Source organism: Delphinapterus leucas, chromosome 7, assembly GCF_059928025.1.
Source record: "Delphinapterus leucas isolate spDelLeu-1000000601 "Yukka" chromosome 7, BTC_Dleu_Yukka2, whole genome shotgun sequence".
NCBI lineage: Eukaryota > Metazoa > Chordata > Mammalia > Artiodactyla > Monodontidae > Delphinapterus > Delphinapterus leucas.
This window is the reverse complement of record NC_143135.1, coordinates 6947351-6963748: the sequence shown is the minus strand read 5'-3', so window position 1 is coordinate 6963748 and position 16398 is coordinate 6947351. Positions and strand designations below refer to the sequence as shown.

The 16398-nt window shown below is 61.7% G+C and overlaps 1 protein-coding gene across 10 annotated transcripts; it reads left to right on the top strand.

The window, feature by feature from the left end:
* Positions 1-445: 445 nt before the first annotated feature.
* Positions 446-16288, top strand: EHBP1L1 (EH domain binding protein 1 like 1). Of its 10 annotated transcripts, none has more exons than XM_022591472.3 (20): positions 449-847; positions 3271-3328; positions 3539-3634; positions 3994-4047; positions 4127-4305; positions 4383-4525; positions 5066-5134; positions 5222-5384; positions 5553-6297; positions 7516-7692; positions 8151-8308; positions 8402-8450; positions 8887-9537; positions 13691-13736; positions 13857-13912; positions 14009-14132; positions 14422-14521; positions 15360-15433; positions 15516-15630; positions 15765-16288. In XM_022591472.3, the coding sequence occupies exons 1-20, from the start codon at positions 744-746 to the stop codon at positions 15862-15864; spliced, it is 3261 nt and encodes a 1086-aa protein (XP_022447180.3). In that variant the 5' UTR covers positions 449-743; the 3' UTR covers positions 15865-16288. The 10 variants fall into 10 exon arrangements, with proteins under 10 accessions (XP_022447178.3, XP_022447180.3, XP_022447179.3 ...); XM_022591471.3 differs by having other exon boundaries at positions 7510-7692; XM_022591474.3 differs by having other exon boundaries at positions 450-847; positions 5553-5817.
* Positions 16289-16398: the final 110 nt, after the last annotated feature.

The window sequence follows — 16398 nt, the reverse complement described above, 5'->3', positions numbered from 1 at the left end:
CCGGGTTGGCCGCTGACCCTGCTCCTTCCTGCTCTGGTTAATTCGTGGGTGGCAGCAGGAGTCTGCCTCTCCCCAGTGTTGAGGCCAGTTGGTGGCTCAGCGCACTGTGATCCTTCACGTTTCTTCTCCTTTCTGGGTCTCTCCCCAGCCTGTGGAATGGGGCCACCAGTACGTACCTACCAGGGCTGCGGTCAGGAAGGGAGGCGGCCGGGGCAGCGCTCGCGAGGGCGGTACCAATTGCTGGTGGCTCCCTGCCCCGGCCCGCGCGCCCCCCACCCGGCCCGCGCCTCCACACCGCCTCGGCGCGCAACAAGCGGGCGCTGCGGTCCAGGCGCCCCCCTCGCCCCAGGCGCCCCCCTCGCCCCTCGCTCTCCCTCCCGCGCGAGGCCCCGGAAGCCGGGCCGCCCCGCCCCCGCTCTCTCGCCCCGGCCCCCGCCCCCCGCCGGAGCCCCGCCCGCCTTCCGACGGGGGTGCAGCTCCAGGAAACGGCGCGCTCGCCGCTCAGCGCTCCAGCGACACGACGCGCCCCGGACGACCCCGCCGACGCAGCCAGACCACCCAGCGGGCCCCAGCGGCGGCGGCGGCAAGAGCGGCTCCGGGTCCCGCGCCTCGGACCCCTCCCCACGGACGGGGCGGGCGGTGCCGATAGGAGCCCGGAGGCCATGGGGACCTGGGCCAGGCCAGCGATCGCGGGCCAGCGGGAGCCCCGGGTCTGAGGAACGGGCGGCGGAGGCGGCAGGGCCATGACCTCGGTGTGGAAGCGCTTGCAGCGCGTGGGCAAGCGGGCCGCCAAGTTCCAGTTTGTGGCCTGTTACCACGAGCTGGTGGTGGAGTGCACCAAGAAATGGTGAGTGGGAGGGAGGCCTGGGGCACTCCCCAGACTGGCTGGGACCCCATCCGGCCTTGGGGGCCTGAGAATCCTGCCCCCAGTCCAGTGACCAAAGGCGCCGCCTACCCCAGCCTCGGCCCTGGTGACCCGGGCACAGAGAAGTGCCACTGCAGGTTGTGGTATCCCCGGAGCTGAGAGTGTGGGCAGCCTTTGGGGAGCGGAGGGCAGGACTTGCGACCTGAGAATCTGTCTGGGCCCACACTTGCCTCAACTGCACTCAGGGCTGGGGGAAGGGAGGCCTCCTGGTTTTGGCCAGAGGGATGGTTCAAGGTGGCATCAGAAAAGGGAGCAAGTTTTGCCGGTCTTCGGGTGGAGGGGCTGGGACGGCAAACACCATGGCCCTAGTCCAGCTCAGAACAAGGATGTTGCCCCTTCCTCCGCTGCCCATTTGTTGAACCAGAGGAACCACCCGCCCCTTCAGCCGGAGTGGGCGCTGGGAGGCTGGATCCGTCTCCACAATATCCTTAAAAGGGGAAACTGAGCACTGGGAGGGATGAGGAGGGAGGCGGGGAGCAGCTTAAAAGGGCCTGAGGACTTAGGAGGTTGTGGGTCGTGGAGGAGAGAGCCTGGGGAAGGCAAGGTGGTGGGGTGCAGGGAGATAGGTAAGGGGGTGCAGGACCCCCCAGCCCAGACTGCCAAAGGACCCGGGGCATCTCGTTCACATTCCCCCACCCGCAGCTGCCTGGGCCCCTGCGTCACACCCTAAATATACGTGCTTGCTAGTGTCAGCTTCCCCTGGCTGGATTAGGGCACAGCTGTGGGGGCCTCAGCCGCCAGGCGGGGCTAAATTTAGGCTCCCAAGTGAAAGCACAGGAAGGGACCAGGGGGTCCACAGGGAGGGGAGTGAGCAGGAGGCCTGGGGTCCTTTGGGCAGCTGTCATATCCCTGATGTTGCCTGGGCCAGCCAGAGGGTGGTTCACACCACTCAGCAAGGCCCAGAAAGGACGGGCTGGCTGGGGTAACACAGCACAGGGCTGGAACTTGAACTCTGGCCTATGGCTTCTGCCTTCTGCCACAGCATCCTGGGTGAAGACAGGGGGACGCTGGGCACGGTCCGGAGAGCTGGCTGAGGGTGTGGGCACTGTCAACGTGTCTGAGTCACAGGCGGCAGGCAGGGCCTCCTGAGCTTTTTCGCCTGGAGCCCCAGCTAGGAAGCTGCCTCTGCCCAGGTCACGGCTCCCCAGGAGGGCGTGCCCAGCCTGAGTCAGGCTGCCTAGCCAGGCCCTGCCCTCCCTAGGCTCTCACTGTCTTCTTCCCCTTTCTGGGAAGTCCCCATGGCTGCCCTTAGCCATTGCCTGCAGTCTGGGGTCCAGGAGAGGCACTTGGCTCCAGGCTGGAGGGCTCTAGGCTCAGCTGTGTGCCCTTGCCTGGCCCCTAACCTCTCTGGGTCTCGGCATCCTCAGGGGCTGACAGGAGAGCCAGTTATCCTGGCTCAGCCTCCAGAGGGGCAGTGAGCTGGGTGAACCTGAGCGTCCTGGCAAGGGACAGGGTACAGGCAAGGAGGGCTCTTATGTTGCCATCTGCCTGATGATCCTCTAACCATCCCCACCCTCCTGGGCAGCAGTTGGCCCCTCCAACGCAAAGGGGCCCTCTCCCTTCCAGGCCCAGCCACGTGTCTGGGACTCGGCCCCGCGCAGCTGACACTCTCCTCTCGCTTTGTCTCTGTCTCCCCACATCTCTGCCTCTCCTCTGAGTCTGCCCTGGCATATGCTGTTTCGGCTTAGATGCCACCTTCTAGAAGTCTTCCCTGGTGCCCCTTGCGGGAATCGGGGGCCCTGCAAAGCAAAGGGCTGGGCATGGAAGGTCCTGGGAGGGTATCGAATGACAAGCTGACCCTATGCCTCTCTGCCTACTTCCCAACCTCTGCCCTCCCCTCCCGACCTTACACACACACCCCCATCCTGGGACCCTGGCACTTGCCATCCTCTCTGCCTGGAGCCTTCCTTCTCCAGACCCTCCTGACATGACCCATTCCCTGCCCCAGAAAGGTCTTGCCTCTCCTTTGCTTGGCTCTGCCCCCAAATTGGGCTATGCACTCTACAAATATTTGTGAGTGAATGGGCTTCTTTTACTCTGAGGCTGTCTCTCTGTGTCTCTGAGTCTGTGTTTCTTGCAGGGTATTTGTGTTTCTGTCTGTCTCTGTGTGTGCCTGTCTCTCTGTATGACTTTCTTCATACTTCCTGCTGACCCACAGGCCTTTGCCCTCTGGCCCAGGCCTCACCCTGCCTCAGCAACCCCACCCTACTCCCTGTGGCCCCAGATAAGGGGCTGTCGGGGCCCTGTCCTGGGGGAGGGGGATGTGGGCAGAAGGGAGACTGGAGGAGATAGAAAGGCCGGGTGGGCCTGACTGAGTAGCCCCCTCTCCCCGCTCCGCCCCCCAGGCAACCGGATAAGCTGGTGGTAGTGTGGACCCGGCGGAACCGACGCATCTGCTCCAAGGTGAGGGAGGATGTCAGCTGGGGGTCCGGGTTGGGGGTGGGGCCGATTGGGGGGGTAAGTGGGTCAGGGCTGAGGGGTGAGTGGAGTCAGGTTCAGGTTCAGATCAGAATCCATAGAAGGGAGAGAAAGATGGGGTCAAGGTTGGAGATAAGGGCAAGGGGTGAGGGGGAGGGTTAGGATTGGGGGGAGGACTCAGACTGCTCATTGTAGGCCCACAGCTGGCAGCCGGGCATCCAGAACCCATACCGGGGCACCGTGTTGTGGATGGTACCTGAGAATGTGGACATCTCTGTGACCCTATACAGGGTAAGTCTCTAGCCCTCCTGCACAGATGGGAATGAGCCGGTGATTGCAACCCTGGGCAGCCACAGGAGGCCCCTGGTGCGTTATCCATCCAAATAGAAAAGAACAGAGGGGTGAGACCAAGAATCATGGCAGGGGGCCTATTCAGTGTGAGTGGCCCAGGAGGTCTCCTTGGAGGAGTTAGCATTTAGCCACCACATGAAGAGAGCTGGGATCAGGAGAAGCCGGGGAGCATACCTGCCAGGAGGGCTCAACATGTGTGAAGGCCCCACACAATCACTTCCTGAGCCAGCACAGGCTCTTCTCCCTGCCCTGTCCCCACCGCAGCAGCCTCTGTACTCACCGGTGCCCCCTTTTCCCAGGACCCACACGTGGACCAGTATGAGGCCAAAGAGTGGACGTTTGTTATTGAGAATGTGAGTGGCTGGGGCGGGCTGGAACCTGGGGTCTCGGGGACTCTGGGGCAGCACTGATGCTCCTTCTTCCTGCCCCCAGGAGTCCAAGGGGCAGCGGAAGGTGCTGGCCACAGCCGAGGTGGACCTGGCCCGCCATGCAGGGCCTGTGCCTACCCAAGCCTCACTGCGGCTGCGGCTGAAGCCCAAGTCGGTGAAGGTGGTGCAGGCCGAGCTGAGCCTCACTCTCTCTGGGGTGCTGCTGCGGGAGGGCCGCGCCACGTGAGTGTCCAGCTGCCCTCCTGGGCCCTAGCTATAACCTCTGACCGTAGCCCTCACCCCTGATCTCTGACCCCCAGGGATGATGACATGCAGAGTCTCGCGAGCCTCATGAGCATGAAGCCTAGTGACGTGGGCAACTTGGAAGACTTTGCCGAGACTGATGAGGAGGACGCTAATGGTCCAGGGGGCCCGGAGGCGAGGGTTCGTGTCCTTCAGCCAGGTGGGCCACAGCTGTGGACTGAGATCGCCAAGACCTAGGGAGGGTGGAGGATGACCCGGGCCGAAATCCACTTGCTCTTTTGGGGCAGGGCCAGCTTGTGCACGCCCAGTGGTCAGAGCGCACTATTGCCAGGTGGTCCCAACCTGCCCAGCAGCCCTGATTGTCCTGCAGAATGGGTTTCCAGTACCTCCCTGTGCCCCTGGCCCTCTCCTCACCCCCTGAGTACCTGCCTGCCCACGTACCTGCCCCGAGACAGCTGGGCCAAAAGCGCAGAGAGGGGCTGCAGTCCAGGCTTGCCACCCCTCACTACCCAATCTCATCCCTCCCTTTTGCTTGTTAAGGCTTTTTTTTCCCATCTGTCCTTGTTGGTCCTGTCTCTCTTTTCCTCTGCACCTGTGGGCCTGTCTCTTCTCGTAGGCCGGGGCGGTTCCCTGAGGCTGGGGCGTTTCCCAGGTAGGCCCAGCATTCTAGTTGTGGGGAGGGGGTCAGACCTGCAGGGCCCTTTCCTGGGCTGACCTGCCCCCAACGCCCCACCCCCAGATACTTCTCGGGAGCTGAAGACACTCTGTGAGGAGGAGGAAGAGGGCCGATTTCGGCCCCGGCAGGCAGGTGAGGCCCAGGCTGGGGTTGGGACGGTGGCGACTGGACCTCCAGTCACAGGGCCCAGGCCTCAGCATCCCCCTTCCTTCCCCCCAGCTGCCAGCCCTTCTAGTGCCGAGGATACCAGCCCAGCCCCTGTGAGTGCCCCTGCGCCCCCAGCCAGGGCCTGCCGGGGCCAGGGGTCAGAACCAGCTCCTGTAGTAGGGGGCCAGGTGGGGCCCAAGGCCCCAAGGCCCCCCGGAACCCCACCAGAGACAAGGTGAGCTTTGGAGTCAGCCCCAGCCCCCCCTCCCCTGTCTACTCTTAAGTAGTTGCACACCCCTAGCCAACCTGCCTTTCCAGGGTCCCAGCAATCTGAGAGGTGGGGGGCGCTGAGAGCGGGGGGCCAAACGAGCCCCTGCAACGCACCGTCCTGCTCTCTCCTCAGGTCCTCAAGACAGCCAGGCCAGGACGCGGCCCCCAGCCTGGCCCCTCGGCTCCGGAAAGGCTCTGATGCCCCCTGGCCCCAAGTCCCCCAAGGGGGAGATGAGGCCCCCAACGCTTCAGGGGCTCCCCCAGCAGGCGTGAATTCTGCTGTGGAGACCCAGGCCTGGGCAAGCCCTCAGAAAGGGACAGAGGCCCAGGGAACCGGGCTGGGCCCAGGCATTGAGGACAGAGATTCCAGCAACTCTTTGGAAGGGCAGAAACCCAAGGTTGAGGAGGGGGGCATTGGGGACAGGCCAGAGGCTAGTGGGGTGGACATTGAGCATGGGTCAGGAGTCAGAGAGGTGAACAGTAAGAGGTCAGAGGTCAGAGCTGGGGAGGCTGAAGAGAGTTTAGAAGTTGGTCAGGTGGATGCTGAGCAGAGGTCAAAGCTGAGACATGTGGACACTAAGGGACCAGAGGCTACAGGGGTGACATCTGAGGCAAGATTCAAGGGAACTCCTGAGGCTCCTCCAAGGGGCTCTCAGGGGAGGACAGGGGTCAGGACCAGGGAAGAGGCTCCCACCATCCTGAGCCCACCCCCAGCAGAGCCGGCAGGGCAATCCAGGCATCTCAGTGACCTCAAGGGGGCCAGGGCTGCTGCGGGCCAGGAGAGAGAGGGTGCAGAGGTGAGGGGTGGAGCCCCTGGTGTTGGGGGGACAGGCCTGGAGCAGGGCCCCTCTGCTGGAGCAGCAAGCGCCAGGCCCCAGGTGAGCCAGTACCAGGGGGCCCCACCAGCAGCTGACCAGGGGGTGATGTCCAGGGATATGAGGGTCTGGGAAGTAGAAACTGGGGATTTGAGGGATCTGGGAACAGAAGCTGGTGTGACAGAATCAGAGTTATCGGGGACCCAGAGAACAGAAGTGGGTGGGTCAGGGTTCCCCGAGATAGAGGCTGAGACAGCAGAAGTGGAGATATTGGGGACCCAGGAGACAGAGGCAGTGAGATCAGGGGTCCTGGAGTCAGAGGCTGCTGAGATGGCAGAGTCTGAGGAACTAGGGACCCAGAAAACAGAAGTCAGCGTTTTAGTGAGATCAGGGGTCCCAGGGGCAGAGGCCGGGATGGCAGAATGTGAGGTACTGGGGACCCAGGAAACAGAGGCTGTGGGTACAGGAGTTCTGGGGACGAAGACTAGGATATCAGAGATTGAGATACTAGGGATCCAGGAGATATCTGGGGGTTCACGGGTACTGAAGATAGAAGCTGATACAGCAGAATCTGAAATATTGGGGGCCCAGGAGACAGAGATGGGGTGTTCAGGGGTCTCAGAGATAAAATCTAAGATAACAGGGATGCAGGAGACAGAGTTACGGGGTTCTGAGGTCCCAGGGATCGAGACTGAGATGGCAGAAGCTGAGATACTGGAGACCCAGGAGATGGCAGCTGGGGGTTCACGGGTCCCAGGGATGGAGACTGAGACACTGGGGACCCAGGAGACAGAGGTTGGGGGTTCAGGGGCCCCAGGGACAGAGACTAAGACATTGGGGACCCAGGAGACAGAGGTAGGGGGTTCAGGGGCCCCAGGGACAGAGACTGAGACATTGGGGACCCAGGAGACAGAGGTGGAAGATTCACAGTTCTCAGGGCCAGAGGCTAGAATGGCAAAGGCTCAGGGTCTGGGGACTCAACAGACAGAAATTACAGTTTTAGAGGCTGAGAAGGCAAAGGCTCAGACTTCTGGGGCCCAGAGGGCAGAGACTGGACTCTGGGAGACCCTCAAATATGAGGCTTTAGGGGCCCCAGTCACAAAGCATGGAATTTTAGGGTCCCAGGGAGCAGAGGCAGAAACTACAGTTTTGAGGGGCCAGGAGGTGGAGGCTGTGACTTTGGGAGTTTCAGAGGCCATGTCTCGGGTTTGGGGGGCCGAGGAAGCAGAGACAGAGGTTTCAGGGGCTTCAGAGAACCAATCTGGTATTTTTGAGGCCCAGGAAGCAGAGGCTGGGGTCTCAGGAACCGAGAAGGGAAAAGAAGCTGAGGGAAACCTCCCAGAGGCCAGCTTGATGGAGGCGCAGGTGGCCAGTGGGGCAGGGGCTGGGGTGCCCAGGCCCTCGGGGGCCTCTTCCCCAGAGGAGCCTGAAGAGGACAGGAGGCTGCCGGGCAGCCAGGTAGGGATGGGGGCCGCCAAGGGCCCAGTCTGCTGCTTCCCACTAACCTGGGCTGAGCTAATGGCGGCTCTGCATGGACCCACCTGGCCGACTGGGGTGGGGTGGGACAGGAGCTCAGCTTCAAGGAGCCCCTCACCCCCTCCCCTCTGAGGGTGCCCTGGCTCCCCCGCCCTGTCTTCCCTGGGTTGCATGGAGCGGGATGCCCCGAAAGCTGATTTTCTGGGCTGACCTTGAGGTGTGGCTGCTGGGGGCCTCTGATATTGCCTGGGGGCCACTGACCTTTTAGGTGACCTTGGTAGATAACACTGGAGCTGGAAACCCTTTTGCCTGACCCTAAGGCCCTGGCCAGTGGTCCGTGGTGACTCCTGCAAACCCAGAGCTGGAGCTGTTTTGTGCCCAAGGGGCAGAGGGCACAAGTCCCACGTCCACATTCCCTAAGCCCATCCCTGTGTCCCCAGGCACCACCCACCCCGGTCAGCTTCAGTCAGTCCCTGCTGGAGTGGTGCCAGGAAGTCACCGCCGGCTACCGTGGCGTCCGCATCACCAACTTCACGACATCCTGGCGCAACGGCTTGGCCTTCTGTGCCATCCTGCACCGATTCTACCCGGACAAGATGTGAGCTGCCAGAGGGAGTGGAAATGAATGGGGGAGGCTGCCAGGAGGGGAGGGTGGTGTGAATCCAGCCTCTGATCAGCGCTCTCTCTGCAGCGACTTTGCCTCCCTGGACCCACTCAACATCAAACAGAACAACAAGCAGGTGAGACAGGGTGGGAGTGGTGCCTGGAGGGAAGGAGGATCCAGAGCCAGGCCTAAGCTAAGATTTAGGTTCCTTGTCCGTCTGTGTGTAGGAGAGGAATCTGTGGGCTTCATGGCCCCAGCTGTGGCTTTTGGAAGTTCTGCCACTTAGTTACCCTTTTGGTCTTTATATTTTTCGTTTTCCTGAGTTTAGCTTTGTTTTTTTTAAGCATATTTCCACCAGATGGTTTTTCCCAAAAGCACCCCCGTTTGGTGTGCAGTTGCTGGGTAACGCAGGGGCGGGCCATGTTGCTAGATTTTCCCCAATAGGAAGGTGAAGGCGTTGTTGGCAAACCCAGGCGTGCCAGTCGCAGGGACCTCCTCGTTGTTCCGGGGCGGGGTGGCAGGGTCGCTGGCTGACCCACCGCCGATGACCCGAACGAACGCACCGTCCCTAGGCCTTTGATGGCTTCGCGGCCCTAGGCGTGTCGCGGCTTCTGGAGCCAGCGGACATGGTGCTGCTGTCGGTGCCCGACAAGCTCATCGTCATGACGTACCTGTGCCAGATCCGCGCCTTCTGCACGGGGCAGGAGCTGCAGCTGGTGCAGCTGGAGGGCGGCGGCGGCGCCGGCACGTACCGCGTGGCCAGCTCCCAGTCGAGCCCGCCCGACGAACTGGACACCGGCGGCCTGGCGCAGCGGCTGCGCGAGCACTGGGCCCAGGAGCCCCAGGAGCCCCAGGAGGCCGCGACCCGCGCGGACGGGACGGCCCCCGAGGCGGCCTCCAAGGACCGCGGGGCCGAGGCCGCCCAGGAGGCGCGCTCCGTGGAGGCCCCGGCAGACGGCCCTGGAGCCCGGGCATCCGTGCCCCCGACAGAGGGGCTGGTGAACGGGATGGAGGCGCCGGGCGCCGCGGGCGGCGTGAGGCTGCGGCGGCCGTCGGTCAACGCGGAGGCCGGGCCCGTGCCCCCGCCCCGCGCGCACGGCTCCTTCTCCCACGTGCGCGACGCTGACTTGCTGAAGAAGAGGCGCTCGCGGCTGCGGAACAGCAGCTCCTTCTCGGGGGACGACCCGGACTCGGGAGCCGCGGGAGCTGCCGGAGCGGCGGCGGTGAGTGCCCTCCAGCGGCGCGGGGGTCGGGGGAGCAGGGCAGAGCAGGGGCGGGTCTTGAGGGACCCCAAGGGCAGGGCTGGCGCGGGGCGGGGGGCGGTGGCTTCAGGGCGGCCGGCCTCTGCAAGATGCGGGGAGGCGTCTGATTTGAGGCACCGGTGCTGCGGAAGTCCCTCTCGAGGACGAGGTGGCTCCGCCAACTCCTCAGCGGGGGCGCCAGTGCCCAGGCCGGCGGCCAGGCGCCAATTTTTTTTTTTTAATGAATTTATCTATTTATTTATTTTTGGCTGAGTTGGGTCTTTGTTGCTGCGCGTGGGAGCAGTGCGCGGGCTTCTCATTGCGGTGGCTTCTCTTGCTGCGGAGCACGGGCTTCAGTAGTTGTGGCTCGCGCGCTCTAGAGCGCAGGCTCAGTAGTTGTGGCGCACGGGCTTAGTTGCTACGTGGCACGTGGGATCTTCCTGGACCTGGGCTCGAACCTGTGTGCCCTACCTTGGCAGGCGGATTCTTAACCACTGCGCCACCAGGGAAGTCCTGCCGCTGGCTTTTGCTGCCAGGCTTGGCCAAGATGCAGGCTAGTGATTTTTAACGCTCGGCAACCAGTTAGTGGAATCAGGCTGTAGCAGGAAGTTCCCAGAAGGTTCCGTGTAGTCAGCGCTCTTCATGGACTGTTAAGTGGGTTGGGGCGTTTCTTTCCCTGCTGGTGGCGCGGGGTCTACCGGCAGCCACCACTTTCCTGTAAGCTGGGAACAGGGTTTCTATACTCAAGGGAGCTCTCCAGGGCCTTCCAACCCCAAGATACTCTGACTTGGATCCTTAACTCCAGACACTGGAAACCAGTTTCCTCTCTTCTCTGATAATGTAAAGTTGGAGATGGGAGACTCTGCTGGGTGCCCATGTTCCCCCATCCCTTGCAGGTCTCAGGTCAGCCTCCCAGGGTGTCTCATGGTCAATACACTAAAGAGGAGATGGTTCCAGAGAGGGCAGGGATTTGCTCAAGGACTCACAGCCACTGAAGTCCCGGCCATGGGCTTTCCAGCAGCACCGTCCTGGACAGCAGGGGCAGCTCTGTCAGGCTGCTTCAAGCCTTCAGCTGTCCAGGCATGACCCCTAAGTTCTAAGGAAAAGAGGGAATAAATTGGGAGAGGCTTTTTGGAAGAAGCAGCCACTTGAGCCAGGCTGATAAGACGGGCAGCTTTTCCCAGGTGAAGAATCGGAGGGCTGGTTCTCAAGAGGTGGGACCTCACAAGTAAAAATGTGGCAGCAGGAAAGCTCAGGTCTCATTTAGGGAACTGCCAGCCACCTCCCTTAAGGTCCACAGGCGGTGATGAGGCTGGCCTGGAGAGCAGGACCCCTGAGTGCAGGGTCACAGGTGCAGCATTGAGCCTATGAATGAGAAACAGGAAGGGCATTAGAGGCACCCATAGGAACTGTGCTATCCTGGCCTGTGTTGGCCTCTGGCCAAAGCTGCCTTAATGTGTCTCAATGGCTCTTTATATCTTAAAACAGGAGGCTCCATCTTTCTGGGCCCAAGTCCCAGTGTCTGGTCCTTCCAAGCCAGGCCCCCCTCCAACCCTTGTCCCACAGGAGATATATGACCCATGGGGCTGGAGGGGATGCTTCCTCATTGGCCGCTCCCATCCCCCATCCTCCATGCGTACAGTAGGAGGACGTAGGGCCTGCCCCTGGCCTGCGAGCTCCCAGAGACCTGGATGGGATGAAGTCAGTCGCCTTGAAGCTGGGGCAGGGCTGAAGCAATGCCATGAGGAGGGCAGGGTGCCTCTGCTGTGGCCCAGCAAGGCTTCCTGGAGGAGGGGCCACACATGAGGGTGTAGAAAGGGGAATTTGGGTCAGACATGAGGAAGCGTTGGAATTCCCATCAAGGCTGCCATGAGTAAGCTTAGTTGCTGCTGAGGTTGGGGCTTCTCCACTCCTGCATCTGCCTGCCCTATTGGTTGAGCACTTGCTTCATGCCTGGTCTGCCCCCTCAACCCCTCAGCAACTGCTCCTTCTAGGAAGGAACAGTTACCCCCTTTTGCAGGTGGGAATGTTGAGGCTCAGGGATATGAAAAGATAAAGGGAGTTGATACTGGTGTGAACCCCGGTTCTGACACTGAACTCTAAAATGGCGCCCTCTACTGGGCCCAGCACTATGAACTGGCTGTGTGACCTTGGACGAGCCACTTAATCTCTCTGTGCTCTTTTCCTGAGGATGAGAAGTAAAGACATGAAAGCTTTTTGCAAAGTGCCATTGAGGTACTCCTGCAGGGTGTCGTCAAAAGAGGGGAACTGTGAGGGACTTCCCTGGCAGTCCAGTGGTTAAGAATCCGCACTTCCACTGCAGGGGCCCCGGGTTCGATCCCTGATTGGGGAACTAAGATCCCACATGCCGCACGGTGCAGCCGAAACAAACAGACAAACAAACAAGCAAACAACAAAAAAGAGGGGTACCCCAACCTGAGTGTACTCTGTTAAAAAATTTTCTTTTCAAAAGGGGGGGACTGTGTTTTTCCCCAGATATCTTTCTGGAGCCCTGCAACCCCCAGGGGCTTGTATGTCCTTTACGTACAAGGACACAGGCCCAGTGGGTGTGACTGGGCCAGAGGCAAACAGCAAATTGGTGGCCAAGCTTGGGAACAAACTTTTGGATTAGACAGCCCTAGGCCTGGGCCGGCCCTGTTTGAGTGTCATTTCTGACCCTCTGTTTCCTCATCCATAAAGTGGGGATGGTAACCTTCCCCGCCTCACAGTGTTCTTGGGAAAACTAAATGAGTCGATGCACATACAGCACCCAACACACAAATAGATGCTTAATGCATATCAGCCATTACAGTCAACCGATGCGCCCTGAGCGCATTCTCTGGACCCCAACCTGTCTGCAGGGGCTGCTGCTGCTTAGGGAGACAGGCGTAACCAACAGCTGTGACGAGGGAGGCCCTGGGGGCTAGGGTGGGAGTCGGGGAGGCTTCAGGAGGCCTGAAAGTTAGGGAGGGAGGAAGAAAGCCCTGTGAAGGGGCCCCTGGAGGAGGTGGGGCCAAGCTGGGTCAGGAGGGTCGAGTTGGCGTCCAGCTGCCCAAGACAGAGGCCGCTCCAGGCTGAGGAAACAATTTGGGGAAGCGAAAGTCCACCACTGGGGCCGGAGGGTGGCATCTGGGTGGGGCCCGGGGCAGTAGGAGTTGAGGCTGGGTCTGCCACCAGGCCGTGGCAGTGAGGCTGGGGGCTGAGAGGGGGTGTGAAGAGAGTGACATCATCGGGGGCGAAGGTTTAGGGAGACCCTTTAGTTGTGGCTTGAAGGTAAAGTCAGCAGGCAGGGCATGGGGGGAGGCTGGTGAAGAGGCTGCCACCTACCCAGGCCAGAGAGGAGGGCCCCTGAGTAGGGGACGTCCAGGGCTGCCTCTCAGAGTTGCAGGGTGGGGGTGGCTCAACACTTTCTCCCCACCTCGTGACCTGGAAAGGTGGCCAGAGCAGGAGCCATCAAGGGGGCCTGGCTATTAGCTGAGCTGAAACTTGGGGGCCCCCAGGGCTGACAGTGCCAGCAAGTTGCCAGGGGCGGGGCACATGAGGGGCCAGCGCTGCCCTTCCCGGCTGAAATTGGTAGGTGCAGCTGCCTGTTCTGTTCCAAGCGTTATTCGGCGAGCACAGCATTCTCTAGGTGTGGGGACTGAGAAGTGGGAGGGTGCCCCGTTTGGCCAGGAGACGGAGGTACTGGTTGCCACGCCAGCTCAGCTCAGTGTCACTGTGCAGGGCCCTGGCCATGATGGAGATGCTAGCACTAGGTAACAGAGTCTGAGGTGACCTGAGGGAGATTCATGGGGGAGGGGGCAGAAGGGGGAAGGAGAGGTCCCAGCTGGGCCCCTCACAGCCTTTCACCCCCGACTCACAAAAGCCCTGTGAGGCCCCAGGAACGAGGACTGCGAGGCTCGGCCAGTGGGAGGGGACTGGCCCAGGACCACAGGGCCAGGGGTGGTGAAGGCCTTTGCTCTAGGAGGTGCTTCCCCAGAAGGGATGGGGGTGGAGTTCTGTGCGTGCAGGACCTCGAAGCTGCAGGGCCTGGAACTGAGGTCCCCCCCTCCCCTGTGTGAGTGGGGCTCCGGCTGGCCCCAGGGCGGGCTGTTGGGGAGCCCCTCCAAGCCCTTACTGGCCTCCTCCTCCACAGGAAGTCGTGAGCCCTGACCCCAGCTCTGCCCCACAGCAGGCCCCTGGTGAGTAGTTTTGAAGGGGTGGCGACTCAGCTGAACTCAGGCTGCTCACAGATCCTGAGCTGGGGACCTTCTGGGGACAGATGTCAGTTGGGGGTGCCTTAGCCTGGTATCTGTCCACAGGTGGGAGTCCCCCATCGGAGGAGCCACCCCCAAGCCCAGCGGAGGAGGCTGGGCTGGTAAGGGGGGCTGAGGTGGGAGGAGTGATGGGTGGGCTTCCTAGGCAGGGCTTGGGCTCAGCCCACCCTGTCCCTTGCCCCCGCTTTCCACCCCAGCAACGGTTCCAGGACACAAGTCAGTATGTGTGCGCGGAGCTACAGGCCCTGGAGCAGGAACAGAGGCAGATAGATGGGCGGGCGGCCGAGGTGGAGACGCAGCTGAGGAGCCTCATGGAATCAGGTGGGGCGGGCATCTGGAGTCCACACCCCAGCACGTGCCACCACGGCTACCCCACCCTGCAGCTCTTTCTGACCCTGGGAGGAGTGGGAGGAGACAAGCCTGGGGTCATCTCCCCACTTACAGCCAGGCACCCTGAGGCCCCCCGGCCGGGAAGCAGCTTGCTGGAGGCGGACAGCTCAGGCTTCTGAGATGCCACAAGGGAGCAGACACCATCCCCCCACCCCCAGCCCCCCTGCTGCTGACACAGGGGTCAGTGGCAGGCCTGGTGACTGCCCTGGCCCCGATTCAGGTGCCAACAGGCTGCAGGAGGAGGTACTGATCCAGGAGTGGTTCACGCTGGTCAACAAGAAGAACGCTCTCATCCGGAGGCAGGACCAGCTGCTGCTGCTGTGAGTCCTGTGCTTCCCTGTCCGGGCCCCACCCCTGCCCAGCCAGGGCCGGCAGAGCGGATGGAACCTTAACCACTCTAATTACAACTGTTCACTGCTCTCTTCTTTCTCTGAATTTTCTTTTTTGAAGAAATTGCTCAACCATCTTAATTTTTCTCCTAATTTCCTGTATAAAGTGTATACTTCTTAAATCGGTACTATTTTTATGAATGAGAAAATCGAGGCCCAAAGAAAAATGTGGCAGGTCAGTGCTGAGTGCCCCAGTTGGACCCTGTTCCTTTACAGGAAGGAACACTGAGCCTGAGAGACAGCTGAGCTGCTTTCCTGAGTGGGCTCAGGAGCAATTCTGGGCTTCATGGCCTTTATAGCCCTGCATGGTGGAGGTGGTTTTGCCTTCCTTTTACATCCTGGGTCATTTTTCAGAATAATTTTAGTCCAATACTTGCTGCTTATGAATAATATCCATCTGAATAATCCTTCTGGGTTGTTTCTTATTTGTTAAAAAGGGGGTGGGATGAGGGGAGGAGACAATATAAACCCCCAGCAGCTGGGGAACAGTTGAAACAAGAGGGACTTCCCTAGCGGTCCGGTGGTTAGGACTCCGTGCTTCCACTGCAGCGGGCCGGGCCGGGGTCTGATCCCGCATGCTGCCCCAAAACCAAAAACAGAAGAGATGATTCCAAGCTGGGACTAGGGTATAGCTCTGACCTCCGTCCAGCCATCTATGGGAACTGGCGGTGAGGTGGGGGGCGGGGGTGCCAGGGAGCAGTCCGAACCCTGGACGCTCCCTGCCATTCCTCTCTCCCTGACCTGGCACCGCCCCCCCCCCCCCCCCCAGCATCGAAGAGCAGGACTTGGAGCGGAGGTTCGAGCTGCTGAGCCGGGAGCTACGGGCCATGTTGGCCATTGAAGGTGGGAGATGGGGCCCGGAGGCTGGGGACCAGGACCGGGCAGGGGCTGGCGCCTCCTGATCCTCAGCCTCCTCTGCCCTCAGACTGGTTGAAAACGGCCGCGCAGCAGCACCGAGAGCAGCTCCTGCTGGAGGAGCTGGTGTCGCTGGTGAACCAGCGCGACGAGCTGGTCCGGAACCTGGACCAGAAGGAGCGGACGTGAGTGGGGCCGGGATGCGCTGGGAGCTGGGAGGCTCCAGAGGGGCTCTCGGAGGCGTGCTCTGTCTGGACCCCGGGGGCGGCCTGCCTGTGGGGCCCGACGCTGGGGCTGACTTGAACCCGTTCCCTCCCAGCGCCCTGGAGGAGGACGAGCGCCTGGAGCGCGGCCTGGAGCAGCGGCGCCGCAAGCTGAGCCGGCAGCTGAGCCGGCGCGAACGCTGTGTGCTGAGCTGAGGCCGCGAGGGCCCGGACGTTTTCGCCCCTCCCGGTCCGTCCAGACCGCAGCTTTTCTCCCCGTCGCGCCCGGTCGCCGCTTCGGGCCTGCGCTCCGGAGGACCGGACCCTCCCCGATGCCGCGCGTGGCCGGTAGGGGCCGTCGTCACCCTTTACCAGGAGGGGACGCGCGGCCCTTCAGGCCCCGACGGACAGGGGCGGCTGGGCGGCCGTGACGCCCGGGCGTATTTATTAGTCCGTTTGAGTGTGTGTGCGTGTGCTCGTGGTGGGCTGGGGGGGTCCCAGGCACGCCCCCCAGAACCCCTCCCCGAGGGCAGGACCCGGCCGGCCAGCACCGAGGGAGAGGGACGGCTCTTGAACTGCCGCATCCCCGCCCTCCCCCTTCTTCCTGTTCCTCGCGAGCAATAAAGTTAGAAAAGGCCAAGCCAGTGCTCCGGGGCTTTCTCAGGACGACTGGGGCTTTCAATAGACGGAAGGGGGTGGGGTCTCGGCGGATAAGATTGTCTGCGATCCTTACTGGGGCTGTGTGGAGTT